The sequence below is a fragment of the Musa acuminata genome, chromosome BXJ1-2, assembly GCF_036884655.1.
Source record: "Musa acuminata AAA Group cultivar baxijiao chromosome BXJ1-2, Cavendish_Baxijiao_AAA, whole genome shotgun sequence".
In the NCBI taxonomy this organism is placed as follows: Eukaryota; Viridiplantae; Streptophyta; class Magnoliopsida; order Zingiberales; family Musaceae; genus Musa; species Musa acuminata.
In genome coordinates, this window is record NC_088328.1 from 32585835 (window position 1) to 32611506 (window position 25672).

Sequence of the window (25672 nt, forward strand, 5' to 3'; positions counted from 1 at the left end):
CACTCGAAGAATGCTGAGCTTTAATATTCGAGCCCTGACCTGATCGACTTGTTTGGGACGAGAACGCTGGTTGACTGTTTCCTGTATGTCAAGATTATGGGGCCAATTCAGCTGACTTCTAATTGGACATCACTGGTACGATGCAGATCCAAAAGTTGCCCCGCGAATCCTACGTCGATCCTGTTGATGTTGATAGGAAGAGAGGATAGAGATATCAAATAGTGGAAGAGTATGACAAGCTTTCAATCTTCTATATTTCTCTCAAGAAAAACTCTTTACAATTTCAGAAACTCTATTTCACTCCGTGACCCAACATATGGGGTTTATATAGTCCCCAAAGATACATTATATTAATTGTATTCAAGATGAATCATTCTCTTTCAAGAAACCCTTTCAAGAATCAATAACCAATTTGACTTATCCTTCTATAGACTTTTAATCCATTTTTTCTTCTTGTTATAATGATTCTCCCACTTGATGCAATGAACCTTTTGTATGATACTTGAACAAGTTTAATTCCAACATTCTCCCCTCTTAAACTTGTTCCATTGCCAAGTTTCCTTCGAAGTTGTTGAAATATTTCATATTTAAGAGGTTTTGTGAGTATATCAGCCACTTGTTCACTTGTCTTGACATGATGTATCTCCACTTCTTTATTTTTGATATGATCTCTTATGAAATGAAATCTTGTATCGATATGCTTCGATCTTTCATGATAAACTGGATTCTTGGCTAAGGCAATAGCTGATTTGTTATCAACATAAATCTTGGTTGACTTCTCCTGTGGCATATGAAGTTCTTGGAGTAATCTTCTTAGCCATATTGCATGACAAACACTAGAAGAAGCTGCTATATATTCTGCTTCACAACTTGATAGAGCAACTATTCGTTGCTTTTTTGAAGACCAAGTGAATGTAGCTTCACCAAAATAAAATACAAATCCAGTTGTACTCTTCCGATCATCGTAGCTTCCGGCCCAATCACTGTCACTATATCCAATGAGCTCCAACTTTTTAGATGATGAATAGAACATTCCATACTCAATTGTTCCTTTGATATATCGCAAAATTCTTTTAGCGACATTTAAATGAGATGTCTTTGGAACTTCCATAAATCTACTTATTAAACCAACTCCAAATAATATATCTGGTCGAGTGCATGTCAAATATCTTAAACATCCAACTAGACTTTTATAATAAGTTGGATTAATGTATGTACCTTCACCTTCCTTGGTCTACTTGGTGCCATATTCAACAGGTGTATCTGTAGGATGACAATCTTCCATGGAAAACTTCTTTAAAACCTCCTTTGCATAATTTTCTTGTGAGATAAAAATTCCTTCATTATCTTGTATAACTTCGATACCAAGGAAATAAGTCATTAAGCCCAAGTAAGTCATCTCAAACTCCTTTTTCATAGAGTGCTTAAAATCTATAATCATGGAGCTACTATTGCCTGTAAATATTAAATCATCTACGTACAGGCATACAAATAAGATATCTCCATTAGAGTTAGATTTCGTATAGAGAGCATGTTCATGTGGACATTTAGAAAAACCATTTTGAATAAAATAAGCATCTATTCGAGAATTCCATGCTCGTGGGGCTTGTTTAAACCCATAAAGAGCTCTCTTTAACTTATATACTTTGTCCTCTTGTTCTTGAATAATAAAACCAGGGGGTTGTTGAATATATACCTCTTCTTCAAGAACTCCATTAAGAAATGCTGATTTGACATCCATTTGTAAAATCTTCCATTTCATTTGAGCTGCTAGATAGATAAGTAATCTTATTGTCTCCAATCGAGCAACTGGTGCAAATACTTCTTCATAATCAATTCCATATTGTTGTTTATATCCCTTTGCAACCAATCTGGCCTTGTATTTCTCCACCTCTCCTTTTGCATTTCTTTTTATTTTGAAGATCCACCTAACACCGATAGCTTGGTGGTCTTCTGGAAGTGTAGTAAGCTCCCATGTATTATTTTTGTTAATGGCATGAATTTCTTCATTCATAGCTTGTCGCCATTTTTCATCTCTATAAGCTTCTTCGAAGGTTAATGGATCATATCATGCAAAAAGACAAAATAAAGAAAGTTTATCATTGTTAGTATCAATCCTTCGAGTCACATCATATAGGTCCTGAATAGGTCTTGTCCTTCTTATAATTGGACTTCTTGAATCATGTGACCTAGCTGATCTAGGTGATGATTCTGGCAAAGCAACTTCGGTGCTTGCTTGTATTATATTATCTTCTTCTGAAACTACAGCTTTCTTATGCTGCTCATCACTTTTCCAGTTCCAAATCTGTTGTTCATCAAACTCAACATCTCTTGACATCACAACTTTATTTGTGATAGGATTGTAGAGTTTGTAACCACTGGAATTTTCTGGATAACCTAGCAAAATGCATTTTTGACTTTTATCCTCAAATTTTGTTCTCTTCTCTTTTGGAATCTTGGCAAATGCAACACTTCCAAAAATCCTTAAGTGATCAACTCTTGGTTTTTGTAAGCTCCATGCTTCTTCTGGTGTAACATTACCAATTCGCTTTGTCGGAAACCTGTTAAGCAAATAAACTGCACAAGCAACAGCATCACCCCAAAATTCTTTCGGAATTTTTCTTTCCTTTAACATGCATCGGACCATATTAAGGATAGTCCTATTTTTTCTTTCCGAGACACCATTTTGTTGAGGTGTGTATGACATGGTGAATTGATGTAGAATTCCATTATTTCTACAAAAACTTTCAAATTCATTTGATATATATTCACCACCTCTATCTGTTCTTAAACATTTAATCTTACAACAACTTTGTCTTTCAACCAAATCCTTAAATTCTTTGAATTTGCTTAAAACTTCTTTCTTTTCTTTTAACATGTAAACCCAAGTTTTTCCACTATGATCATTAGTGAAAGTAAGAAAATACCTGCTTCCTCCAAGTGATACTGGATTAATAGGGCCACAAACATCTGAGTGTATCAGATCAAGTCGATTCCATGCTCTTTTTGTCCTTCTCACTTTGAAAGGCTTTCTTTCTTGCTTACCCATGACACATACTTCACACAATTTTGTTGGGCGATCAATTTTTGGCATTCCTGTCACCATATTATACTTTTCTAGAAGTTTCAAAGCCTCAAAATTTAAGTGAGCATATCTAAGATGCCAAAGTGTAGAAATATCCTCAATATCAACTTTAAAACAATTTGATTGATCAAAAATACTCAAATGTAGAGGAAACATTCTATTCCTTGCCATTTTCACATGTGATATCAATGTTTTATTCTTGTCACGAATTGAGAGAGTCATATCTTTCATCTCAATTTCATAACCTTTTTCAAGTAATTGTCCCAAGCTTAAAATATTATTTTTCATATCAGGAACATAATAAACATCTGAAATGCATACTTCCTTGCCATTATTAAGTTCAAGGAGAATTTTACCTTTGCCTCTTACTGGTCTTTGAGACAAATCGCCAAATGTAATGTTCCCGAAATAACTTGTATCCATTTCTGAAAATAGCTCTTTGATGCCACACATATGATTTGAGGCTCCTGTATCTAGATACCATGTCATAGACTGATCATTTTTCAAATTTTCATAACTCATTAGCAAAACTTGATTTTCCTTCTTTTCTTCCTCAACAAAATTTGCCTTATCACCTTGATTGTTAGGATTATAATAACATTCATAAGAGTAATGTCCATACCTTTTGCAAACATAGCATTATATTTCAGACCTTTTAGAGTTTCTGCCACGTCCACGGCCTCGGCCACGTCCTCGACCATAACCTCGGCCTCTTTGGCTATAATTTTCTCCAACATCTTCACTGTTTGGAGATTCTTCATCGGTTTGATTTCTGCCTCCTCTTCCTCTTTGTCCTCGTCCTCTTCCTCTTTGAGAATTTGATTCTCTTTTATTTTTAAGAGCAAACTTAGCTTGTAGTGCTTGCTCCATAGTTTTCTCTTCTCCTCTTTTTGTAATTCTTTGTTCATGAACTTGAAGGGAACCCATAAGTTCTTCTAAAGACATTTTTTCCAAATCTTTAGATTCTTCAATCGCAACAGCAATAAAATCAAATTTCGGATCTAGAGATCTCAATATTTTTTCTATTACTCTCTGATCATTTACTTGTTCACCATTTCGTCTTATTTGATGAACAATAGAAATGATTTTTGAGAAGTAATCAGAAATAGTTTCAGAAGTACCTTGTTGTAGTTTTTCAAACTCGGCTCGTAAAACTTGTAGACGAAGTTTCTTTACCTTATCAACACCACCGAATGCTTTTTGAAGCATTTCCCAAGCCTCCTTTGAAGTATTTGCGGGAGCGATGATCTCGAACATTGTATCATCAAGGCCTTGGTAGATTGTGAACAAAGCCTTTTTCTCCTTCTTCCTTCTTTCTTTGAGTTGTTTTCTTCCTTCTGCATTCATTGCTCCTTCTTCTGCCAGACTTGGTTCAGCAAATCCATCTTCTACAAACTCCCATACATCTTGGGAGCCTAGAAGAACCTTCATTTGGATGCACCATATATCATAATTTTCTTTTGTCAATCTGGGGATCTGGAGTTGGATGGCACTTGAGGAAGAAGTCATAGCTTAACCTATGCTCTGATACCAAATGTTGATGTTGATAGGAAGAGAGGATAGAGATATCAAATAGAGGAAGAGTATGACAAGCTTTCAATCTTCTATATTTCTCTCAAGAAAAACTCTTTACAATTTCAGAAACTCTATTTCACTCATGACCCAACATATGGGGTTTATATAGTCCTCGAAGATACATTATATTAATTGTATTCAAGATGAATCATTCTCTTTCAAGAAACCCTTTCAAGAATCAATAACCAATTTGACTTATCCTTCTATAGACTTTTAATCCATTTTTTCTTCTTGTTGTAATGATTCTCCCACTTGATGCAATGAACCTTTTTTATGATACTTGAACAAGTTTAATTCCAACAGGTCCTACTTCACTATAACGTAGAAAGCTCTGGTCATGTCACCGTTCTTTCTCATTCGTCTCAGGTGGGAGAAGCGCAGAATCTGAGTGTTTTGTCGCATGGTGGATAATCCACTCTCCCCTTTTGCTAAGGTAAGATCCACATGCTATCTCTCTCTCTCTCTCTCGTGGAAGAGTTCGGTTGGCGCAATTTAACGAGCAATTCGGCAGTCGGTGTAAGCCGCTAACTTGAGGTCTACACTCGCTTCCACACAATTCTGTTGCTTCACGCATTCTTGATCTTTGACGCTCGCATTTATTCCATGGTGTCGATCGGGCTACCTGTGATTTGCTTCGTGTAGTTGCTACTATCAAGACGCGCGCGAAGAAACTCCCGTCTCGTTGCATGAGAAAAGAAGGAATTTTTTCCCCTCACTTTGCCTGAAAAGATCGAACAGGATCGATGTCAACACGCAGTGTTCTCGGTGTTCCAAATTGCTCTAACAGGAGCCGAGAAAGGTTTTGATCATAATGGATGTGCTGAAGAAAGGGCTCAAACAATTGGCAGCAGATCGATCTGCAGGTCTGTGGACAAGTAGCTTCGTGTCAGTAAGATGGCGCATTCCAGGAGAGGCAGATGGCTCCTCGATGTGGCATCAGGATCAGGTGGATTTATATGTTTCCTGAACGCTTTCAAGGTCGTGAACGTTAGAATATTAGCAGTACCTGCAACGTACGTTGGGAAATCCAGTTTTATCAGCCTTTAGCTTTGAAGGATGGGGTTATTTTAGCCTTCCTTGTACTTTGTTATATTCATTCATGTTGGATTTTTACCTAGGATCATCTTGTTGGGTCCATAGATCCTCTGTCTTGATGCCTGCTGGTTGTACCAATCGACTAAATAACAAGTATGAATCCGATCGTCACTTTGCTTTTAGCAAGGGCTTTCATATTTCCAGCTTATGAAGAAATTCCAGGTGCTGCAAATCTTTTACATTTTCTATTCTTTTTTCTGCTTTTGCAAATATGGAGAATCCATTCACTCTTACCGAATAGTTTGTGTTTTCCTTTCCTCATCTTAGGTTGCAGCTGAAGAGAAGACCACTGGTGGTTTGCTGTTGATTGAGGCTGCAAAGATTTCCACTCATTTCTCTCTCCATTAGATGTTGTAGTTTTTATGGAGAGAACAGTCTTATTTTTGTCTCCTTTTTTTCTTTTGTATTCCTGTGCATTTCGGCTTGTACAAAACGAATTATTTCCATCAACCACAGCATCTAAGCTTTAAAGTTTCTTCCAAGTATTTTGCTGTGCAGGGTATTTGCCATAATTTAAATGATGTTTCCCCTTCTCTTTTGCTATGTAACAGGTGACCTGCTAACTTAACATAGGCACCAACCTGATGGATATGATTGGGTGGACTTTGTCAAGCAGATACAGTGTATTATTGGGTGACTGAAGTCTGAATCAGATGTGATATTTTGTACCCATTTTTCTGTTCTTTCATGGTAAATTTGTGTTGATGATTGATTGGTTTCTGTTCTGCCTTTCTACAGTGTTCATCTAATTAGGTTAGGGATTCTAGTTGCCTGTTTTTTTGGCATAATTACTCGCATATCATACCGGCGCTAATCATGTGATAAATCAACACCAATTTTATGCTGCTTACTTGAAAACAGGTCTTCTCATATAAAAAAAAAAGATGACATAGATTTTATCATTTATATTGAAGAAAAATTTTGAAGCTACAATGTGATTTTTTTCAAAAAAGAATTATTATTATCATTATTTTTTATTTTGGAGCTCGGTCAAACGTATCATAAGACAATATAAATTTTGAAAATGATTTGATAGGTGTGGATCATTGGCCCAAAATGATTAAAGTTAATAATAATAATAATAGGCCCGCCAATGTTGCACAAAAGCCATCCATGTTAGATAGATCTTATACTAGTTGAATTAGGAATCAAAATCCAACAAAGTGAATGTGTGAGTATTTATTCATGTGGAAGATTAGAAAAAAATAAAAATGGTTTCCGCAGTCATAGTAGTAGTAAATTCAATCCTGGAATTTCAATGCTGATTGATCTGCACTTGACCTTAGTTTCATAATTTAAATTCATACAAAATCCAAGCATTGAGCTGAATCCTTGGAATTTAGTTTCAGTCATGCTCTCAAAAACCAAAAGACCTGCTCCACCAGTCTGTGGTCAGCAATGTGAACAACTGATTTGAAACCATGGCCATGTCTTTTTAAAGGACTTAGCAACTATAGTGTTTTTTTTGCCAGGGAGGATATTTGATGCAATGATATTGGCATCAATGTACTGTCCAACCTTCAAGTCATGTTCCTGCAGCATACCTCTTATGTTCATATTGAAGAAACGACCACATTTCCATAGGGAGCCATTGCTAACCTGGAGAAAGATGAACCAGAGATCTCGTAACAGTTGAGGTAGTGGTCGAAGCCAGGCTCCTCGCAATCAAATTATGGGCCCTTTGACCGACCTACACAGTACAAAAACGAAGTAGAGAGATGTAGGTTTCTGAGGTGCAGGACGAGGAAATAGTCTTGACGAGTTCTCAGGTGCAAGGCTGGTCTCTGACTGAAGTGCTCTTAGTTTAAGTTCACCAGACTCGGGAACAGCCTATCATCGCCCGAGTTCACATCAAACTTTCTAAGCTCTCATGTGATTTATTTATTAGCTTGCTGCTTCATCTCCAACAGGTGGTCAATGGATTACGATACAAGCTCCTACCAATGAAGCCAGAACAGCTCAACACGGGCTTCGAGCTTCTAACTTATTATTCCTGCACATGGCCATGGAGGTTTGATGTGATCGCTTTGACCCAGCCACAGTGAGCACATAAATAATGAGAGCTGCATATGAAGTGATACAAGGTTAGCAGCTTGCATATGAGAGAGGCAATAATAAATACATGGAGAAAACGGCACATGACATCATCTCACACAAGCTTGCAGTGGTGACATATAGAAGAAGATAATTGTTTGGAGATTGTTAGATGAAATTTATAGAGAAATTGAAAGATGAAAATGATACTGTTTCTGCCGGTCCTCCAGTACATGTTCACAAGTTTTGCTTTTGTGGTGCGATGACTATGGTAATCGATTAGTGAGTGCCCAACTCCTCATGCCTTTTTCTTTCAAGTAGCTGTCAGCTGATGGAGAGAGTACATACTGCATCCTGTTGTTGCTGGTGTGGTGTTCTTTTCCCCATGCAAAAAGATTAGACACCATGTCAATGCTTCCCGACCAAACACCTGAAGCCCCTGCCATCTTCCTTCCACCCAGTTCTTCTTTTTAGGCCGAATGCCTTTTGTGGCGGCTAATGTTGGCTGCTATGACCCGCACTTGGATCATTTGAACAGCAGTTCCTTTGTGAGATAGGGCACAAGTGATTAAATGCCGGTGAAAGTTGCTGGAATCTTGTTGTGCAGGTCAGAATACGTTTAATGCCAGTTTGACCTTCGGTTCATTCAAGTCTTTCGAGTTGACCAAAAGTTCAACGCATGTGTTCTTTAAGCCCAGAAGTCGGCATGGCACATGTGACAGGGAGAGCGCTGGAAATTGCCAAGCACAACAGGCACAACCTCAAGTTGATCTCCATCAGCTCCAGTCCAAGTTACCACGAGAACATAATTCAACAGTCAAGGAATGGGGTTTTGAATGTTTATTCAATGGCTTTCCAAGTAAATCACCATTGCTTTGCTTGTACTGACCGGGATGCCGAGTATCATCATTTTTTTTTATGGCTCGTCCTTCCCTGAAGCAGATGGCATCAGTGATGATACTGCAGACTCATGCCACATTACAAGGTGATTGCTTTGATCAGTTCAATGCAACTTCTCTTTCTTCTGCTATCATACTGTATATATATATATATATATATATATATAATAGCAGGAAATATCGTTTGACCCGTGAAAACAAGATCATTTGTGCTTGTCCTGAAGTTTATTTTGACGAACAAATCAGAGGCTAGGAAGGGACAAGGAAACTGTGACATTGGTCAATGGAGATTTGCCGCATGTTCCTCGCAGAATTCCATGTGGGTTATTCCCTTCATCGCACCCTGCAGAAGAAATCCACCCTGAGTTTACTGCAATGAAGAATTTGTGGACAAGAAAAAGGAGACAAAATCTAGTATTAGGAAAGTAAGAGCAAGGTCCAACCCTTGGTTTACGCTTACTTTGAATCAAGGAAAAAACATGGTTCCAAGTTGTGTGTTCTTGTTCTTCAAAGTCGGGACGCCATTTGAACTGACTACCAGGAGGAACAAGACCATGAAGATTGCTTTGGTGGGACGAACAGGGAAAAGCATTCCAGAAGATAGACCTCATAAATCACATCAAACGCAACAAGAAATTTACAGCAAATGGTTAGAAGCATTTTATGTTTAGGAGAACCATCATGTTCCTCATATTTGGCAACTCCATGTAACTTTCCTGTCCGATGAACTCTTATTTTCCCCATCTTTTACATTCTTTTCTGCAGCTGTTTGCCTTCATTCATCTCTTTGACATGCCACAGAAACTTCTAAGTTGTTTCTCATTCTATCATCACCATACAAAGCTGAAATGTGTGTGTGTGTGTGAGAGAGAGAGAGAGAGAGAACAGGAAAAATTAGGCCCTTGCTGAAGTGAATTAATTAGTGATTCGAATTATACTAGTTTTCTGATACATGCAGACTCAGTTCTTGCCATTAGAATAAGCCACCGAATCCTACCGAAACTTGGTCTTGTCCACCAAGAAGCTTAAAGAAGTGGCCTTTCATGGATGCACCAATACAAGAAGTCCATTCTTGATGCCCTCCCAGACCTTTGAATGCTCCCAGGAATTCAAACTAGGAGTCAACATTCCTAAAGCCACAAGCAAAATATAACCCAGGTTTACTACTACTATACTGAGAGGTCTTGAGGTCAACCCCACTGGGTATTAAGTTTCGCTACCAGCTTCAATCATGCATACCTTCTTCCTACTTTGAAACAATGCTAGTTCATGGAAATAACATGCCAATTTCCCCTTGTATTCAGCCATTTATGAGATCTCTCTCTCTCTCTCTCTCTCTCTCTCTCTCTCTCTCTCTCTCTCTATGTATATATATATATATATAATATCAGCAATTTTTGCTAAGGCAGCTTTCACTTAGCTGCATGCATGTCACGTGCCTACTTCCGAACAACTCCTTATATATACGAGCATCATGCTGTGACTTCCATACTCAGCACCTTCATCTCTTTATCGCCTATTGAGGAGGGAGAGGGAGAGAGAGATCACGTACTCCCTTACGCTCTTCATATCGATTCCATTTCCTTAGAGAGAGACATAGAGAGAAGGGATGGAGAAGAGTGGGAAGCCGAGGGTGGCGATCATTGGGGGAGGCATCAGTGGCCTTGCGGCAGCGAAGGAGCTCCGCTGGCTCGAGCCAGTCCTCTTCGAGGCCACGGACTCCATAGGAGGGGTGTGGAGGCACTGCTCCTTCCGCTCCACGAGGCTGCAGACTCCGCGGCCGGACTACGAGTTCTCCGACTACCAGTGGAGCGACCGGAACGACGCCACGTTCCCCACCCACATCGAGATATTGGAGTACCTCCACGGCTACGCCACCCACTTCGACCTGTGGAGGTTCATCAAACTCCAGACCAAGGTGGTGGGGATCCGCTCCATCGGCGACGGCCGTGAGACCTGGTTCACCGAGCTCTGGGGGGACAAAGGACGGGCCATCCCCGACCAACCGGCGTGGGAGGTCGGCGTGGTGACCGGCCACTCCGACACCGTTCAGGTGCCCATACTGCTTTAAATATCGCGCTTCTGCGTACATCGTTCCTGAGACACCGAGAGTGATTTCCTTCGATATGTTTCAGTGGTACAAGTTCGAGTTCATCGTGATGTGCATCGGAAAGTACGGTGACATCCCAAACATGCCCAAGTTTCCCCCTGGGGAGGGAGCAGAGATATTCCGAGGCAAGGTGATGCACTCGCTGGACTACTGCAAACTCGACGAAGACGCCACCAAGGAACTGATGAAGGGGAAGAAGGTCGTCATCATCGGCTACAAGAAATCCTCCATCGACCTCGCAGTCGAATGCGCTGAAGCCAACCGAGGTAACTTTCTTAACGTTTCACTCCATTGTGTTTCCCTTTTCGAACAATTTCCAGCGAGATTTCATGAAAGCATGAACACTACAAACTAATAACCAGTCTGAGAAGCAAGACAAAGAAATGAAAAGAAAGAAGAGTAACATGCATGTGTGGGGAAGAAAGGTCAAACTTTCCTCTTTCTCTCTCTCTCTCTCTCTCAAGGCATTTTATGTTCTTGGATCATGATGCCTTTCTTGGGTTCGCATGCATTTTACACTTTGGTGGACGAAAGTAGCGGTCCCGATTGTGGTCAAAGTCCAGACATGAGCAACGAACATTGACTGGTTGACTTCCCATGCCACCCGCCAACCGCGCAAGGAAAAGAGGATTAGACGTCGTCTTTTGTCCACTGTAGAAGAAGGCGAAGAACTCAAACAGATTAAATAAGATGTTGACTTTGGCCACTTGATACCGGTCGAGAGTCCACTTATTTATTAGTTTACCTGCGCATCTTCAGAGCTTGGCATGCCCGTGTCGTTGACTTCGTATCCTGTGTTTGATGAATGTGTTCTGCAGGGGAAGATGGCCAGCCATGCACCATGGTGATAAGGACCCTCCATTGGACTGTTCCCTCCTACTCCATATGGGGCCTGCCCTTCTTCCTCTTCTTCTCCACAAGGTTTTCTCAGTTCCTCCATGAAAGGCCGAATCAAGGACTGATGAAATCTCTTGCCTCCCACCTTTTAACCCCGTTGGTAATTGCTTCATCCAACGCATTCCATCATATTACGACGAACAGAGTACGTTAGGTTTATGTGAACGCTCGCTTTTGACATCTATACAGAGGAGAGGTGTGTCGAAGTTTATTGAATCGTATCTCACATGGAAGCTTCCTCTGGACAAGTACGGGCTGAAACCAGACCATCCTTTCGTGGAAGACTATGCCTCATGTCAGATGGCCATCTTGCCGGAGAACTTCTTCGCCGAGGCCGACGAAGGGCGGATCATGTTCAAGCGGTCATCGCAGTGGCGCTTCTGGGAAGGTGGTGTGGTTCTTGACGACGACACCAAGTTGGAGGCTGATGTCGTGTTCCTCGCGACGGGATTCGACGGCAAGCAGAAGCTGAGATCAGTGCTTCCCGAGCCTTACCGTGGACTCATAGTGGATTCCTCCGGTGTCATGCCGCTGTATAGGTACGTAGGTAAAAGATTTCTCTTTCCCTCCATCGATTGCTTCAGCTAAACGTCTGGTCGTTTCGTTCATGGCAGGGGCACAATCCATCCGCTGATCCCACACATGGCGTTCGTGGGGTACATCGAGAGCGTATCGAACCTGCACACGTCGGAGCTGCGGTGCAAATGGCTGGGGAGGCTGCTCAAGGGGCACTTCCAGTTGCCGAGCGTGGAGGCGATGTTCCGGCAGACCAGAGAGGAGATAGAGGTGATGAAGCGGACCACCAGGTTCTACCGCCGCCACTGCATCTCCACCTACAGCATCAACCACAGCGACGACATGTGCGAGGAGATGGGCTGGAGTCCATGGCGGAAGGGCAGCTGGCTCTCTGAGGCCTTCAGTGCGTACAACAACCAGGATTACAAGGAAGACAAGAGCGAATAAGCTTTCGATAGATCGATGACGTGCCATCAACAAGGAAATAGTCAATATTAATTTGGTCAGGTTGAAATAAAGCTATGTCAAGCGATATGTGCTCTTTACATTTATATATAATCGATATACAATTTTATTTCTAATGTGCGATCACTCATCTATAAGAAGATGCAAACATGCATGCAGATCATGTTCTCATGGCTCGTCACATTGGGCCTGAGCCCACCATTAGGGATACAGTCTGATGCACCTTGCAAGCTCATGGAAGGTCTAACTTGATCCCCCCAAAATATTCACAATTCACTCAACATTCAAGGAAAACAAAAATATCAGTCATAGACATCAACAACCAAAGTGACACGATTAACAAAAATTTCTTGCTAAATAATCCTTTTTTTTTCTTTTTTTTTTCTTTTTAACAAACACCAGTTGTTGTATTTATTTGTATTTTTGGCTTTGTTCTTACTGCAGCTGTAGATCATTTGGACCACCTATCATTCTAATAATGAATGGCTACTAATAGCTTGCAGATATAGTGGTTTGGCATATTCTTGGGCAGTGATCGCCGCCTCAGGGTCAATCAATACTGTCAGGGATGACTGGCCTTCGTATCATTATGATCCAGTGAGAGAGAGAGAGAGAGAGATGTGGGTTTGATGGCATTCACATGCTTTGATCTGTAATGCTCAGCAGTTGGTGCCACTACATTTAATGAGTTACTTTTCGTGTTTGTCTTACAGGCATCTTCACGCAAGGGGAAGATATGAAATTGAGCATTGGGATGCAGTTGCAAGAGGCAGTGTTCCTTTTAGGGGATTGGTGGGTGATCCTCATTTGTCTGCGCCACCTCCTTTCTGGAATGGTGATGAAGGGATTGGTGGGAACAGGTCTATGGAGAAGTGAGCTCATCCCAACCATCTTAGGTTTTCCATTTACCCAACTGTTTATTGTGTTATGTTCTGAGTTGCTTTCCTTTGAAATGCAACATTCCGTGTTCGATGCTTTTAGATCTTGCTGTTGCCCATCATGTTTTGTTGTAGCAATAGCATTTCAGTAGCATCATTGACGGCCTAGCAATAACACACTTACGATTTTGTATTGCTGATGTGCTTACAACGTGTTTGATCTTTTGACTGTATTAGTTGATGTGAAGCATCTGGTTAATTAATGAATACTTTTCCATTAAAAGAGTACCTCAAGCACTCTATTTTTGTTTTTTTTGTAGTTATTTTGAGACACGACATCTGGACATTGCCAGTAGGCATATAGATGCAAATTCTGCTATTGTTAAAATATGGTATGTGAATGCACAGAAATTATTTTGGATACAATATTTGGAAAAATATTGAATTGTATGAATCGATACATGCGTATGATTGTTTGGCTTGCATAGTATACTTTTTAACACTCACTCATCTGCGGAAAGGCTAATTACACAGGAGAAGAGGGAGACAAATGTATGAACTAATAATCTTGTTCAAAGTCATATGGTCTATCCATGATTCTTGGGAAGTAGTGGTGTTACCCATAATTCCTGGCAACTCGGTCGTGGTGATTTTAGTCTGAACAATGAAAATAGTTTCAGGTGATGATGGTCTAGAAAATTGCAAGAGCATAGGTTAGCTTGTTGTTGATGTTTAGGAGGAGCAGAACTACTCTTTGCAACTGTAATGCCTCTCATAATCTTATCTGCTGTTGCGACCTCTGAAATTTGCTGCAGATTTAAAGGATTCTTATTCATGTCTGTTCATAAGAGAGAGAGAGAGAGAGAGAGTTGTGGAGCATTTTTTTTGTCTCAAATATGATTTAAGATGCCTTTTGAAAAGCTCCAAAGGAAGAGAAGTGGGAAATCAAAAGAGTTTGTGGTAGTAATGGGTTATTTGGTCAGTTTCGTGACCTTTTCTGCGGGTCTTTATGTAGTTTGGGATCATGAACAGAACTTGCGGATCTAGCATTGCTAGATTATTAAATTAGTTATTTGTTTTACAAAACACAGCCATGAAGAAAAAGAGACCCATGAATATACTAGACTTGGGAGATACTTCAGTGGGCAAATGATGCCATGATTCTGAAACAAGACCTTAAAATGTTTACTTTTGTTCTTCTGTATGCTGTTTAGTGCAGAAAGGCTCCCATGAGAGTAGAGTTCATACCGGAGACTTGAAGAGGGTAGAAAAGTTTGACTCAGCATGAGTTACTCAAATATCTTATCAGATTTAAAAAAGGTCTTCCTACTAGAAATGAATCAAAGAACTCTATATTAGGATGCCTTTGGAGGAAAGATTGCTTGGGAGAGAATTGAAATGGAACCTAAATTTCAAAAGCATCTAACATCATCATCATGATCCAAGGACTCTCTCTCATTATTTCTACGACCTCTAGGGAAGAGAGAACAAGAATTATTAGGTAGAAATTCATTAATTTCTAAACTTCATAATTATCTAGAAGACCGTCCTATTATTACTTGTGCTTCTCCTAATGTTTATTGATCATTTAAATATTGCATATTTTATGACGTCAAAAATGCACATTCTGGTAGGCAATGAAGTCAACGTTTGTTTTTGAATGAAAAAAAATTTTGTTGAAGTATTCAAAGTTTCTAGATTATTTGAATTGTATACAATTGCTTGTGGTATTGTTAAGAGCCTCATAAACTTGGCAACTGAATGAATCTGTCTGGAACTTATTTAATCTTAAGTCTTAGCAACTTTTATTGGATAAATTCTTAGGTCAATAGCTTTCCTATTGACCACCTGAATCTCAATCTCAATCTTAGTAATCCATGGAGCTAAGCAAAGCAGCAAGTCTCGAGTGACTCATCAGTCTCAATGCATTCTTAAGGCTTTGAGTTCTGATCCATGGGAAAAAGGTATGGGTAATCTCGACTGAAAATTTTTCCTTTGATTGGGTGACTGCAATATTTTGGTGATCTATCTCATTAATTGAATTCTCTTATTTTCTGCTGCTCTCAATAACTTACAAGTGGTCAGTTGGATCTACATCTGGGCATTCCAACATGTGTCTAGCCTTTCTTTTGATCATTTGCTTGCAACGAACTACCTGACAAGTCAAAGTATTTAATTTTCCCTTTCGCCATTACATTTTGGCATGCTTTTTATTGGAATACAAAAGATGGAAGAGAAGAATATTATATTTATGATGAATTATTCTTTATTAAAAATGATAAGTCTCGCTGAATGCTGAATCCTGAATCCTAAACCCGATCTCCATCCTGACCATAAATTTCTCCAATGTCAAAGCTGCAGGAAGGGATAAAAATAAATTTTGGAATAAGTCAGCTCCAGTATAATACAGTAAATGATGGAACAAGAACTTCAGATGATGAAAGTACACAAGCCAGATTATATTCAAAATACTGTCATGCTTAGGTCATATGAAACCTGTTTTCTTGTGTAGCTGAAACTTTGTGTCTTAACAAAAAGCATGCTGTTGAGAATTTAATGTTTAGCAAAATTAGCAAGATCTTAATATTCAAGGACAACCAAACAATGTAAAAACGACTGTACTGATATACTAAACTGCAATCAATAAAGGCCTAAGAAATTATGTATATAAAATTATAAATCTCCAAGTTGAAAATTTTCTATTACCATGGCAAGGCAGCATCATACAAGTAGTCCTCTTCATTGTAGTAGCTATTCATATGTTGTTGGAAGAGGCAAGACTGCGGAGCATCCCCTTCACTATGCAACCAATATGGCAAATTAAAAACCTCATCAAACATATGAAACCCCTCGTCAGCTACTTCTTCGCTCTCACATAGGTCACCCTCCATGTTTTTGAGGAACATACTCCACCATGCTGATGTCATCAAATTCATCGTGTCATTCCACTCCATGTTATGTTGTTCTCCGATCGAACGGATCTCTGCGATCTCATCATCATCCATCCTTGGATGCAATGATGCTGAGGTTGGGTCCAATGCAACCCCAGAGGTCTGACAGTATGCCTTAGAGATAAATGGTACTTTGGTGTTTGACATGATACTGGTAAGATAATTTGAACAAGACGGAGTTGGTAGTGATGATGGCTGGATGGGTGATTTCATGTCGAGGTTGTTGCAAAACAAATTGTCATTGTTGTTGAAGTTTTGAAAGTTGAGATTTAAGCCTAATGATTGGTCAGGGAAAGGGATGTTGAGGTTATCGTAGACAGACAGTGGTGTAATTGGTGGATAAATCCAAGAGAAATAAGAATAAGCAAGGGGTGACAAATTGGTGCTCTCAGCATAGTTAGGAAAGGTGTTGCTAGGTGGATACCTTCTAGAGTTGCTCCTACAATCATTCAGCTCCTGCTTTAGATCTTGTAACACTGCTGGGGATAGTTCCAGGGTTGGAGAAGGTGGTTGATTTTTCTGTTGTCGCTCATGTTGCTGCAGTTGTTCTTGCTCTTCTGCTTGTTTCATGGTAGCTTGATGAAGTCCAAGTGCAGTTACAATCTCTCTCCGAGCCTCTGCCATATTAAGTAATCTTTCTTGATAAGGCTTACTCGTATGGAGTCTTCTTCTCACTTGTTTCTTCGGTAGCAAAGGTTTCATTGGATGTGGTGATTGTTGTTGTTGAGTTTCACCAAGACTTTCGCTATCATTAGCAGAGTGTTGGGAAAATTTACCTGCACTTGCTCCATCTCTAGACTTTGATTTCATGGGATCTTTGGTTGTTGAAGACCTTAACTGCTTGACAAGACTACGGATGTAGGCACCAGAGAGTTGAGGATGTTGTAAAATGGGCTCCTCCACCACCATGATCCTGTTGCTATGCTTGGAATTGGAGTTCCTTCCCATCTCTCTCATTCTCTCCAGGATTCTTAAAATGTAAGGAGTGTGGGTCACATCTGTAGGTCTCGGCTCTTTGAAGTGTGGTTCACATCTGTAGGTCTCGGCTCTGCTACGGTGAAACTAGCGAACCATCATGGCACTTTCCTGGGTCAGAGGCGTACAGAACAGAGCAGGTTCCATGTCCTGATGTATTGCTATAAATAATAGAAGTCATTCTAGGATTTCTTATACTTTTCCATGTTTGATGAGGTTAAGAATCCTTGTTTTGGTCTCTTTGGTATTGGTAGTGAGAGTGCGATCATTAGCTTTTTGAAAGTTCTTAGCAGCTGACCCACATAAGAAAATAGTGAAGTTTATATCAATTAGAACAGGTGCACTTAGTTTTTATGATTGCTTAATGTAACAACCGCTGTTTCTATGATGGCAGCCATTTTGTATTTGTACCTATACACATATAAATATGTATACAAAGATAACTATGTATACAAAGCAGAAATAAGCTAATGACTGCTATATGAAAAGCATAATGGCCATTAGTTTATTCTCATTGTCGATCAAAGCAAAAAAATCATATATGTTTAAACTCAAATGACAGTTGTGCATGATTCTATTTGAACTTACAGTACATGTTATCATTGTGATAGTCCTTATTATGAGTTAGTTTCCATGATTATTTTACATTGATCAGTCGGTTCATGGAGAGAAAATTTAAATGATGTCATTTTTTCTTACAACTTTCTTTGTTCTTACCAACTTTATGGGTCACCATGCTTCATTGTGAAAAATGGGAAATTCATGAAAAATTGATATATATATATATATATATATATATATATATATATATATTTGTCATTTTCCTTGTATAGATCAAAAAGAGGAATTCTTTCATTTTGCTGGTGATACCGTAAATTGTTTGGCATATGATATGGGTGCAGTAAGTCTCTTATAAATTCATGTAGGAGTCATATGTGGCATCATCTATTGAAATATATTTAGTGTCACTACAGGCATTAACTCAATTGTGTGATGTTAGGTTACCTGATTGAGATCGACCTTGTCAACAAAACATGAAGACATAGTAGATACTAAAGGTGAGCCAAAATGGTGGTCCCTTGTCATAAGTTTGACAACCAATGCACACTGGAATACCACAACATGTGAACCATCAAGCAAATGAATGGTTGTAATTGTTAGGCATTTAAGGCAACACTAACACACTTGAGTCTTTTGTCTCCCTTGGTATGGGTGGGTGGTTCTACATTTGCTGCTGTTGTGGTCCCAAGTGTTGGCCCCACGTGCCTCCGAATCAGTCAGAAGGTATCAGTCAGAAGGTGGCACATGGCAACATGCAAGAGGGCAAGGTGAAGGTGCTGTTTTGGCAGCTTCAAGCATAGCCTAACTCAAACCAGCCATTCAATTCCCTTTTACCCCCCATCTTAGCTTCTCATTCATTGGGTGCATGCATGGCTTCTATGCCTTTAAATTCTCATTAAGCACAGGCTTCTCTTACTACTTGCCCATAAGAGTCTGGTCCCCTTGCATACTAGGGATGGTGGTGGGGTTGAGGTTGGACCAAGCCATCATAACACACTTTGTCACCACAATCTGATGATTTTAGGCATAACTATGGTCTAATTGCTAGCTTCTAGAGGCTTTGGTAGACCAAAAAAAATATCCATCATGATCGAGGACTATTTGATCTTTCTATAGCCTGGGGTTTTGGGAAGTTGTGTTGATGGAAACAACAAAAAATATATATTATAGTAGATTTAAATCCTATCAACTTTTATCCTATATAACCAAGAGCTTGATTGCTTGCACAGATGCATGGCATGATTCATGATCATTTGAAGGAGGAGATCAGGTACCAAGGAGGGTGTGAATTGAGTTTGCAGGTAGCTAGATTCTTTGGCCTCATCGAATGGTCTTTCCTTTGGTGCCGAAAGTAGAGGAGGACCACTATTTTGGTTGTTGAGGCATGTGCACAGATGATCATGGTCGTATTCTGTCACATGTGTGATAATAGAATGCACAGACCAAAAGAAGACAGAATTGTTCACCCTACAAATGAATCGATAGCCTCCAAAAGATAGTATGTTGTTCCAAGTACCATCTAAAGGAGATTGAATGCAGAGAAACTTAGAAAAATGCAAAATCATAATGAATCATTTTACGGATATGATATGTTGATTAGACTTAGTATGGAAGAGACAATAAAAAAATTCATAAACCAGGGTTATATTTATGGAAACTTACTAGGTTGAATATTGGTGAAATCCCATAAAACAGGTTCATAACAAAAAAAAAAGTTGACATAAGCATCTTACTTGTAACAGTCTAGATTTGCTAGAGAACCAGGTATGTTAATATACGTGATTCGTCTGAGGTTGATGGAAATTAGTCTTTTGATTAGCAAGAGAAAGGATACATTGAAGGTCACATGCAACAACTTGACTTTGACAGAAAAGAAAACCTTGGAACAATTTGGCTAACCACGAGCTTGTGTGTTTGATATTTCTTGCTATCATGTCCATTTTCATTATCTTGAGAGTTTTGCCACTCAATGCTTTGTGTCTCTGATTACTTTGATTCTTCTTTTTCTGTATATATTGTAGAAAAGTGGATAAGTTGTGAGACATGCAATCATTGTTCAGACACTTATCAAAAGCATTGAACTTATGCGGTTGAGTTTCCACATGAATTTTACATGTTCCTAATACCATTTAAACTTTCAGGTTTTACATGCTTCATTCACCATGGTAGCTGCAGCTGCAGTGATCAATGTGCATGTAAGTTTTTGAGACACAGGTTTAACAAGTTCTTTCATAGAAATACGATGGCAAAAGAGTACTACTCCTTATGCAGTAAGTTTCCATGTGAAAATTATACATTCTCCTCACTGAATTATATTAGAATGCTCCTAATTGGTAACTTAATTTCATTATCTTCGTTTGTTCCCCAAAAACTTTGTGTATTAAGAAAATATAGCATCATGAAATTAAAGAATTTATACTTGAAGATTTTTATATTTGCCTCTCCAAGTTTTTTAGCTTATACTCCTTCACAGGGAATGTGTTTTTTACTTGTAATTTTTGTATCATCTAATGGTTATTGTAGTTATCTGAAGTTGAAAGGTTTGCCTCCACTCCAATATGCCACAAGTTCTCGAACGAATCTCAAAGGAGCCGATCAAGTCTCCTGCGTGCATCTCAAAGCAGGATCCAAGTCCGAATGAACATGCTATGGAGGTATTCAACTCGGTGATAAGAGCCATCTTTGAGCTATTGCCGGGACTCCCTTCTCCGATCATGGCTGCTGTTTCATTGCGTTGTTGTGCTCCTTTCTCCGGTGCTGAATTGTTGCGGCCTTTCCTTACTCCGCAGGCCTCTTTTCACTGAAGCAAAAAGGACCGACACTCTCGTTGAAGGATGACGAAGACTGATCCGGTAAGTTTTCCTCGCTAAGATGTGTTTCTTGTTGGACTCGAAGTTATTGGACCCGTCTTCTCTATTTGGAGACCATGCATGGATCTGAGCAGAGCCCATCGAGCTTCCGCACGAGTTTTCCTCGCTAAGAGGTGCGAGACCTTAACGATCATGATTGCACATCTGATACCCCCACTATTCAGGGTTGACCGACCCGGAAAACTTTAAGGGGGTGATGTGGATCTGCTGTGATTTACGCTTTCGCAGGTCTGTTGCGGTGGGGCCCGTGCATATGGGCCTTTGAGAGACCACGTAGAATGGTCTAAATAAAAAATAATATATTAATAAGATAATTGTACAATACGTACAATAAATAATAATTTATTGAAATAAATATATCTTTAGTCGGTCAAAAATTTTGAACTGAAATCCCACCCCACGGTGTAGGATTTCAGTTACTTCCAAAAGTAAGTTTTCAATGATAGTTCTTTTTATATTTTTATGTGATGACTACAAGCATAATAAAAAAAATATAAGAAGCTAAGGAAATCAGAGGTATGCATCTATATATATATGAAAAGACAACAAAAGAATGGTTGTTGTCTATATTATTTTTTTATATACATGTATATGAAAAGACAACGAAGTCTTTTACTCGGGGAAATCGAAGGTAGCAATCCAGTTATATCAAGCCGTGGATTTTGATCAAAGATGAGAATCATGAAATTAACGGCTGGAGAATGCGCACTCACTCTATGTGGCGTCATGCCCTGTCAGTGCCGTGGTTGGAAGCGACGGATGATTCCATGTGGAACCCGTTTGTGGAACGGTTGCCTTCTCTCACAACAAGGCGTTAGTCGGGTGGTCAGCTTAATCCACGACAAGCGGTAAGTTAACCTCGATTGTCCAGATGACCTGGCCGAGTGGGAGCGCCACCGACGTCTGAGGTTCTGGTCACCTCGTGTGAGAGTAAGAAGACAGAATTTTGAGTGATTTGCTGCCGCTCTCGGACTTTTGGGCTGTACTTTACCTGACGCATGGGCGGTAATCGCACGAGTGAACACGTGACTCGGCGTGCCCTTTATATGCCGGTTCGGAGGCGCCTGGCGGGAATCGGAGCTTTTCTTGGAGTCTTCCACATGAGTTCTGGTATTTAGCAAGGGAAGCGATTAGGAGGCGGTGGCACTATGGTGGGTAGAAACAGGCGTCTCCGATTTCGACTGTGGTTGATCATCCTGATGATTCTAGGACGGGATCGGTGAGTCATCTTCCGTTTCTTCGATGTTTTATTTCCTTTTCTTTGTTCTCTCTGAGAATTTCTTGAGATTTTCCTGTTCTTGGACGGCGATTTATCTGGTAATCCTGCTCGAGTCGATGGTTTTGTTTGGTCCTCGTGTGTCGAAGCTTGAAATTTCCGAGAACCAAATCGGATTTGAGCTACTTGGTTTGAGATGGAGAATACTGTTGCATCATGATAAGCTTATGGGTTTGGAGGGTTATTTGGTTCGTATTTCTTTTACATGTTGCCGTGTCCATCTTTCACTGTCGATGCGGTAGGATTCCATCATACGGATCCCCATCGGGTATTGTCGGAACCAAGTATTTCTTCGGAGTCGATAACTCGTGCGATGATTGATCTTGGTTTAAAAAGGATCCAGGGGCGTGTCACAGGAGCCCCCCGCCATGGGCGGAGCCGAATCCTGATTAGGGGAGGCATGCAAATCCTAGATTCTTCATTTTTTTTCCCCCTCTTTTTACTTGTGTTTTTCAATATATTCCATTTTGGCAGGATAGTATGCTTGATCTTGCTTTAAGCATGAAGCAAGCTATATTGCATCGGCATGAGATTTCTATTCGATATGAAAACAAAATCACGTTATTCTGTTAGTTAGGATTATTATGATGATGACTTATGGAACTTGTTTTTCTGTCACAAATATTAACTATTTTTTTATCGGTTGAATAGTTGCATTTTACTTTATTATTATTATTTTCATAATCATTTTATCTTTCATTGATTGCTTATTTTCTAAAATAAATTAGCATCAACTGTTTTTTTTTTACCAAAAGAAAGAAAGGAATTATATTAACCCAGAAACAGTGCCATTACAACTATAGTCTGCTCCTTGGAGCTCAAAATGGCATGGAACTCAGGATGCCAATTATCAGACCATACATGACAGCATTTGGTGGACATGGCAAACTGCGCAAGCCAATGCGCACTACCATTACCCTCTCTAAATATGTGTAAAACTTTCCAATCCCTAAATAGTTTCAGCATCTCCTTCACAGTTTTAACATAATTTGCAATACACCACGGTGGTGTTTCCTCTCCATTGAGGGTTTACGCGATTGCCAGCATCTCGTTAGTCCGACTATTGCATTGCTCCACAAATATTAAAAGCTCCATCTGCGTTTAGCTTGAACCATCCAATTTCAGGTCTACACTTGACCACAATTTGATGTGCCTCCCTCCTATGTCCTTCAGTCGTTACATCTGATTTATTGTTCATTGTGTATGAAACGGCCCCATACGTCGTTGTAGAGTGACATGTACTTCTGTTATTAAAACAATATCATTTTTGGCTTTCCAAATTAGCCTAAAGCAGCCAACTGAAGATCCAAGTAGCAAACTAGGATGCTTAGGTTCCAGATCTGCTTAAGGCAATAGACAATTAAAGACCTAAGGACCAAATTAGGATGCTTAAGTAAGTCACTTCTTTTCCCAAAATAAGAGAATTGATATCCAACTCATTGCCAAGCATGCCCATACCCTTCTAGCAAACCGACAAGAAGACATGATTTTGACTATCGCAACTGTCATTACAAATAATGTTTTTAATTTATATATCGGTCCACTAGCAGATTGGCATAAAAATTGTTCGTTACTGGGCAGTATCAGGTTTTTTATCCCATATCAAACGATATAGGGTTGTACCGAACGATAATGATCGAAATTTTGATCGTTACCGACCTATAATGGGTGGTAACGATCGAAACCAATCATTATCGATTTATAATAGTTTTCCAACGGTCAATTTGATCGTTGGAGACATCTTAAAGAGTTTTTAAACCTTTTGTTCCTTCCTCTTTCAATTCATTTCACTCTCACACTCTCTTATTAGTTATTTATATTTTATTATTAAAAATATAATTTAAATGATATAATGATAATAATCATAGTAAAGTGTATTATTATGGTGATGACAAAATATATGTATTATATATTAGAAACAGGTAAAGTTAAAGATATTTATGTATAATGGTTGTGTAAAATAGCTCAACAAAGAATTCTGAAACCAACGATAAAGATATTCAAATATGATGAAAGGAAATATGTATGTGAGTCTGTGTGTGTGTATGTGTCACTGAATAAATACTTAATTTTGTTGAGTTCGGGTAGGCATGTATTTTTCTTAGTTACTATATGATGATCATTTTTGTAAGATTTAATGGTCATAAGCATAACTAGAAAGAAACACAGGCTTCTTGTGGCATCTGTGGTAGAACACAAGCCCTCCATCTTCCTTTGGCAACGGACTGGGAGGAATCATTGCTTGTGTTCACCTTAGGTGAACAAGAACCTGGAAATTGTACCATTTAGGCCATTTTGTGTTATTTCTGAAAGCTGAATTGAGAGAGTTGATGTGGTTAGAAAGCTGAATTTCGACCTGGCTGCGATTTTTTGAGGGATCGGTGAGTCGTCTTCCGGTTTCTTCGTTGTTTCATTCCCTTTATTTTTTAGTTCTGAGAGTTTCTTGAAATTTCCTGTTGTTCCTTGGATGGCTTGAAATTTCTGACAACCACATCGGGTTTGAACTACTAGAGAGTCCTGTTATATTGTCCGGTTCGCATTGCTGTATATATATATATATATATATATATATATATATATATAGGTGATTGTTCGAAAAACTATTTTATTTTAAAAGTTTTTTTTAATATTATCCTTTTTAAAATCCTTAAAAAGCTGTCATTTTTTTCTGTTCAAATCTAAAAAAATTCCGCCAACTGTTTAAAGGATCAATCTTGATTAAGGGATCAATCTTGATTTATTTTTTTTTCTTTTTCTACGTACGTTTCTCGGGAAATATATATATATATATTCAATTCTGAGATGCGTTCTTTGCTCCCACTTCTAAAAGGTAAATTAAATCAAAACAAAGAATACCTTTTCATCACGAGGAGATGTAGTTATTCTGTTAATTAAGATTTTTTATCACTCTTTTTTATTGGTTAATAAATTTGACTTTATTATTATTTTGAATATTATTATTATTTTCATATACAATTATTAGAATCAACCATGAATATTATTATTATTAAAGCATATATTTGTAAAATATTTCTGATATGCTAAATAACTTAATTCTCCTCAGCATAAGTTATTTAAAACTAGAATTAAGTTATTTAAGCTAGAATTAAGTTATTTAAAAACTCTCCTCAGCATATTTCTGTCGTTAAAAAGAACTTTTACCGCCTCAAAGGATTTTCTAGTTGGAGGATCAAAAGGAAATTTGAAAGGAAGCTGGCATATGCTTGCCTGGTGACGAAAAGAAGAAAGGGAAATGACTGGCCTTCAGAAGTGTCGAAGCATCCGTCAGAAGAAGAAAAAGAATGAATTATTTGCCAGATTAGAGTGTTTGACAACATTGTTTTTTTCCTTCGTTTACTTATTAATAAAAAAGGAGTGAATTATTCAGCTCTTTGTGCAGTCGTAGTCGTATGTGCAAATGTAAATAAGTTGATAAGAAATTGATGACTCCATTTGTGACACGGACATTTAATCCTAACATCACA

General features: G+C 39.0%; 1 protein-coding gene and 2 long non-coding RNA genes across 8 annotated transcripts; 2 read left to right on the forward strand and 1 right to left on the reverse strand.

Annotated features, from left to right (window-relative positions):
* Positions 1-5039: 5039 nt before the first annotated feature.
* On the forward strand, positions 5040-6240 carry LOC135613664 (uncharacterized). Its single transcript, XR_010487351.1, has 2 exons — positions 5040-5917; positions 6023-6240. It is a non-coding gene; the product is annotated as an uncharacterized LOC135613664 (long non-coding RNA).
* A 3995-nt stretch (positions 6241-10235) lies between these two features.
* LOC135610599 (probable flavin-containing monooxygenase 1) lies at positions 10236-25574 on the forward strand. Of its 6 annotated transcripts, XM_065105297.1 has the most exons (11): positions 10236-10741; positions 10824-11064; positions 11617-11795; positions 11885-12234; positions 12310-13296; positions 13390-13572; positions 13875-13946; positions 15426-15518; positions 20183-20236; positions 20565-20695; positions 20831-25574. In XM_065105297.1, exons 1-5 carry the CDS (start codon positions 10298-10300, stop codon positions 12656-12658), a joined length of 1563 nt encoding a protein of 520 aa, XP_064961369.1. In that variant the 5' UTR covers positions 10236-10297; the 3' UTR covers positions 12659-13296; positions 13390-13572; positions 13875-13946; positions 15426-15518; positions 20183-20236; positions 20565-20695; positions 20831-25574. The 6 variants fall into 6 exon arrangements, with proteins under 6 accessions (XP_064961369.1, XP_064961382.1, XP_064961400.1 ...); XM_065105310.1 differs by lacking the exon at positions 13875-13946; XM_065105328.1 differs by lacking the exon at positions 15426-15518 and having other exon boundaries at positions 13390-13548.
* On the reverse strand, positions 15711-16536 carry LOC135610611 (uncharacterized). Its single transcript, XR_010486248.1, has 2 exons — positions 16261-16536; positions 15711-15909 (listed from the first exon to the last, which is right to left on the reverse strand). It is a non-coding gene; the product is annotated as an uncharacterized LOC135610611 (long non-coding RNA).
* Positions 25575-25672: the final 98 nt, after the last annotated feature.